The following is a 5,053-nucleotide window of genomic DNA, read 5'->3' on the forward strand; positions in this document are numbered from 1 at the left end:
GATCGTCCTTCATGTCCTCCGATTTGGCATCCTTGTCCGTCGTGGTCGTTTCCGAGCGCCACCCTTGTACGACCGGTTGTCTCTTCGACCGCCCTCGCCTTCGTCTTCCGAGTCGGAGAACTCATTGTTCGGTACTATCCGCTTGTCCTTGTCGGCCTGTGGTAACCGCTCGTCTTTGTCGACTTTGTCTTCGTCGTCGCTTTCCTCGTTAACTGCATCCTCGGGGATGGCCTGTACCTGAACTTCAGGTGCGTGTGGCAACATGCGTAGATTCTCGAATAACCGGTTCTTGATATTCTCCAAGTACTCCGTCGTGTTCTGGTTGCTCATGTTGCTGGGGCTGATGTGCAACTTGAAGTCCGGTCCAAAGTACTCAAAGTAATCGTTGTACGGCAACTCGTTGGCAATCTCGCAATCCAGCGCAACGGATGTTTCGTACGTCCAGCAGCGGGAGACGTTACGGATTGTGTAGCCACCGCCATCCACCATCAGGAAGGGAAGAATGTACTTTTTGACGAATTCCACACATTTGCCGTGACCTTAATGATCGGTATCCACCAACCATGGTTTCAAGAAATTATCTTAATATTAGGGTTAGTTTTATGTACAATATTTACAGACATAATTCAATTTCTTGAAACCATGGTTGGTGGATACCGATCATATTTTTTTTGGGCTTCCAACGGCTGCAAACCATGGTTTGTGGACTGTATCCATAGCTCGCTGGTTCATATCCGGTTCGAAGGACCAATGCCGGAGACTCTGTATTTTGCCGGGATCGACGGGTTTGCTTCCCGTTCGAGCTTCGAACGGCGCACAGGAATCTCAGGCCACAAATTAACACCACTAATCACTTCCAGGTGATTCTTCTCCTTCTTCACCGTAGGCAGAATGATGTCACTAGCACTAGATTTAATTAATAATCTTCGATCGCCCCCACGCACAACGCACGATTTATCACCAACGGGCCCGTAATTGATTGTTTTATTGCCCCTTGGCCATTACCGCAAATATCTTCGGATCGACAAAGAAATTCAATTTCACGTTTCTGTAGCACCACTTTATTACAGCACAACGGTCAATGGGCGAGAATGGTTGGTAGGTAGTAAAAACGATCGACAGAGCTACCTTCTGAACGCTACCGAGATGTATTTCTAACTAAACTGCTTTCGATAAACGATAGCTGGTCAGCCGCAGTTTGACCAGTGCTGAGTATTTCAACCTTGCTCTCGCGAGCGTATAACATTAAATTAGGCTGGTTCAAGTTCATTGCGGGTTAGTCTGATTTCAATTCAATTATCTTAATATTAGGGTTAGTTTTATGTACAATATTTACAGACATAATTCAATTTCTTGAAACCATGGTTGATGGATACCGATCACTGTAAGTCATGTAATCCAGTGGGTCCCTCGTATGTTTGTACTTTTTATGCGCCTTGTCTATTCTACGAAGCAGTCTTGTAAGTTCTCTTGTAAAACAAATCGGATTTTTATGATGACGTGGGAGAGTCTTGCGGACAAGACGATTCACGATGTTATATATCGCGGCATAGAACTTATCTACAACATCGTCAATATCAATGCAGTCCAGTACTTGGTCCCAGCTCACTTCTGAAACCTCTTCATTAACCTTCCAGTCGTCGCACGGTTTTCTACCATCTGAACCACCACGTTGCTGTTGTGAATGAAAAGCGAGGTTTTTTCAACAATGTTGTACAAAATACATCAGCGCGACGACTGAAGTGTTAATAACTTCATAGTTTGCTTTTCTGAAGTTAAAGAGAGTCATCTCATGTTGAGGGGCGTAACGTGCTGCCGAAAATGAAATCTGAGTAGAGGATGATGTGGATCAACTTTACAGAAAGGTATAGCATTTGCGACAGTGATGCTTGACAAAGGCAGATCAGTGAAGCACAAGTCTAACGTACGACCCAGTTCATTTGTTATCCCGTTGAGCTGGGCGAATCCATTGCATTCCATGAAGTCAACAATGTTCTCAGCATATCTGCCTTCGCACTATGATGGTACCAAACAGTTGCTCTCATGTACCCATTGGATATATGGTGCGTTTATGTCGCCTAAAATCAGCAGATATGTCTTATCATCTAGTTGGTTCTTTATGGCAGTGACGTTATCAGTAAATTCGTGTAGTTCCTGAAGTGAGGTATTGGGCTTAAGGTATACGACGCATATTAAGAGCTCATAGTCACCACCAAGTGCAACTTTCATCCATAGATCCTCGTTGGTCCTCAGAACTTCGAGATGTTTCATTCTCTTCAAAGCCATGTCTTCATTCGACAACGCCACGCAGCCACCTCCTCCTTGAATTGCAACTGCCACTAGATCTCGATCTTTCCGATGTATCAAAAATTTCGAGCCAGATGGGCAAATTTCTGCATCAAAAACATTATTTTGAATCTTTGATTCGGTACCACAAATAATATCATAAGACGAAATGTACTGCTCACGTCTGATATCATCTAGTTTGCTGCGTACTCCGTTAAAATTTTGGTAAAATAGACTTAAACTGTTTCCAATCATTGTGATGGATTGAAAAGACACGAGTAGCAAAGAATAATAAAAGTGAGCTTACTGATCAGCGCCAATGTTAACTTGCCTAAGAGCATCAATATCGCCTTTTGAGCTAATTAAAGACACTTTTTGGCCTTCACTTTTTTACCTGATTTGCAGAAAACATCATTCACAGTTATGGTAGTGTCCTCAATATTATGTGCATCTTGCAATCAACCATGCGCCCTCATCGAACTGCTATATTTCTGCTTACATGTTGATTTCGTGATTCTTATCGATCTCATGTTCATTACCATGAACATGTAACATCAACTCATTATTTAATGTAAAATATGTCAACATTTTAATTTCGCGAAAATAATACAATACTTGGTTTAAAAATAATATATTCAGGTTAGGCGATTCACTTAATATTAATTACATATTAAAATCTACCATGTGCCTCCATCGGACTGCTATATTTCTACTAACATATATGGGGAAAGGCATTTTAATGCTTTTCTGAAGTTACGTCGGAAGCTTTTAGACTTGTATGCAAGTTTTATTCCTAAAGCTACTGAAGGATTCTGCAGTCCATATAGCTTGCAAGAGGATTGTATGTAGTTGTGAAACTGTAGGTAAGCAACAAACATTTTGTATAGAAAAGTAGAAGAGAAGCAAGTGACAATTGCTCAGTTTGTTTTGATCGGTCTAGCTTGAACGGTTGGAATAATTCTTTTCTTTGATCCAGGGAATACTTTCATTTGTTTCCGAAATGATTATATTTTGTGCTGTGAGGGGATGTTCGAACAAACTATGCCTTACGAAGGGCATTACAGAAATTTCATACCACAAATTTCCAAGCCATCCGGATTGTTTGGACCAGTGGATTCGTTTTTGTGGGTGGCACGATGGATGGAATCCTCGGCCAAATCAGGGCATTTGCTCAAAACACTTCAACCAAAGTTGCTTCGGTGGACAATATAAGATGCGGCGCAAGTTAAAAAATAGAGGTAAATTTGTTGAATTTCTATTTTATTGTTTTAATAAGTGTGTATTTGTAGCAATTCCCAGTAGGAAACCTGGAACAGACGTCAAAGATATTACAAAAAATGGACAGGGTCCAAGTAAAGGTACCCATTATTTAATCTCAAGTATTAGGGAGACGAAATTTTCCACTTTTTACTTATTTTAGCAAAAACTGCAGAAATCGGTCATACAAAACATCCAGACATAGTGACGGAAGAACATATAAAAACTGAAGATGAATTTAGTCAAATTGATGTGGAATCTGAGGCAGCCCAGCAAACTGATACGAATTTGTGCAGGGTTTGTCAGTCGGATTTACTACCTGATGCAAAACATTTGCTTGAGCCAGCAGTGGCAAGAAAATCTTACGCAGATGCAATCGGAGAAATACTACATATTCAGGTATGAATAATGCATTCTTAGTGTGTTGATTGTGTATTACATTTACTCTTATTCTTTGAAGGTGTTCTGCGATGGTGACGCAAACATGCGTATTTGTGAAAAATGTAGTAGTTTCATTAAAGATCTTTATTCCTTTGCAAAATTATGCCGAGATTCATTAACGGAAATGAAGTTACCCCATAGCAATTTAAATACAGTAAGCCAAGAGCTGTCGGAGTTGGAGAAGGAGAAGGTTCTAGAAATCCAGATTGAAACGATTGATACTCATGAAACCCAAAGTGAAGCATCTTCACAATTGGATCCAAAGCGAGTCAAATCCGTCGATCCAAAGCAGTGTGATATTTGTGGTGTTTTCATCAAACAAGATTTACAACTGCACAAGAAGACGCACTTCAACGTATCAGTCAAATGTGATGTCTGCGGAAAAACCTACTCGAACGCTCGTCAGCTGCAGGTGCATATGAATGTACACACGAAAAACATTCCGTATCCATGTCAGTTTTGTGACAAGGTTTTTTATGTCTGGAGATCACAGAAAGATCACGAGGTCCGTTAAATTGTAATACGCCATATGCTTCAACTAAAATAATAAACTTTCATTGTAGCAAACGCATTTGGACAAAATTAACAATGTTGAGCATCGTTGCACTGAGTGCGACAACGTTTATGCTACTAAAAAGCAACTCGAAGTTCATTTCAAATTGAAGCACTTGGGAATTCGGAAATACGCCTGTCAGCACTGCAACTTCAAAACCAATCTAAAGTAAGTAGCTTCTCTCTTTCTTTAAAAATGCTGGATTCTTCAAACGTTCTACTATTCTAGGGATCGCTTATTGCATCACGTCCGAGCCACCCACACCGATAAACGACCTTACGGTTGCACGGTCTGTGATAATACGACTAGTAATGATTCCAACCACTACATTCACTTCAAACGGCACAAGAAAAAAGGCGAATCAACTGAGTACCAGATTAAGTGTGCCTACTGTGGGAAAGTTTTCACGAAAGATGCTGTTTTTGAAATGCATTTGGTTGATGATCACCCGGAAGAAGCTGTTATTGTTTAGTTATGAAATAAAGTTTCTAAATACAACATTGAGATTTGATTGAG

The 5,053-nt window shown here is 40.5% G+C and overlaps 2 protein-coding genes across 2 annotated transcripts; one reads left to right on the forward strand and one right to left on the reverse strand.

Annotated features, from left to right (window-relative positions):
- On the reverse strand, positions 1-544 carry LOC110675487 (histone deacetylase Rpd3-like). Its single transcript, XM_021840614.1, has one exon. It carries the CDS (start codon positions 487-489, stop codon positions 10-12), a length of 480 nt encoding a protein of 159 aa, XP_021696306.1. The 5' UTR covers positions 490-544; the 3' UTR covers positions 1-9.
- Positions 545-3,187: 2,643 nt separating this feature from the next.
- LOC5578067 (zinc finger protein 468) lies at positions 3,188-5,053 on the forward strand. Its single transcript, XM_021843690.1, has 6 exons — positions 3,188-3,524; positions 3,576-3,644; positions 3,707-3,942; positions 4,004-4,489; positions 4,548-4,705; positions 4,766-5,053. Exons 1-6 carry the CDS (start codon positions 3,287-3,289, stop codon positions 5,007-5,009), a joined length of 1,431 nt encoding a protein of 476 aa, XP_021699382.1. The 5' UTR covers positions 3,188-3,286; the 3' UTR covers positions 5,010-5,053.

This window comes from Aedes aegypti, chromosome 2 (genome assembly GCF_002204515.2).
Source record: "Aedes aegypti strain LVP_AGWG chromosome 2, AaegL5.0 Primary Assembly, whole genome shotgun sequence".
Classification (NCBI taxonomy): domain Eukaryota; kingdom Metazoa; phylum Arthropoda; class Insecta; order Diptera; family Culicidae; genus Aedes; species Aedes aegypti.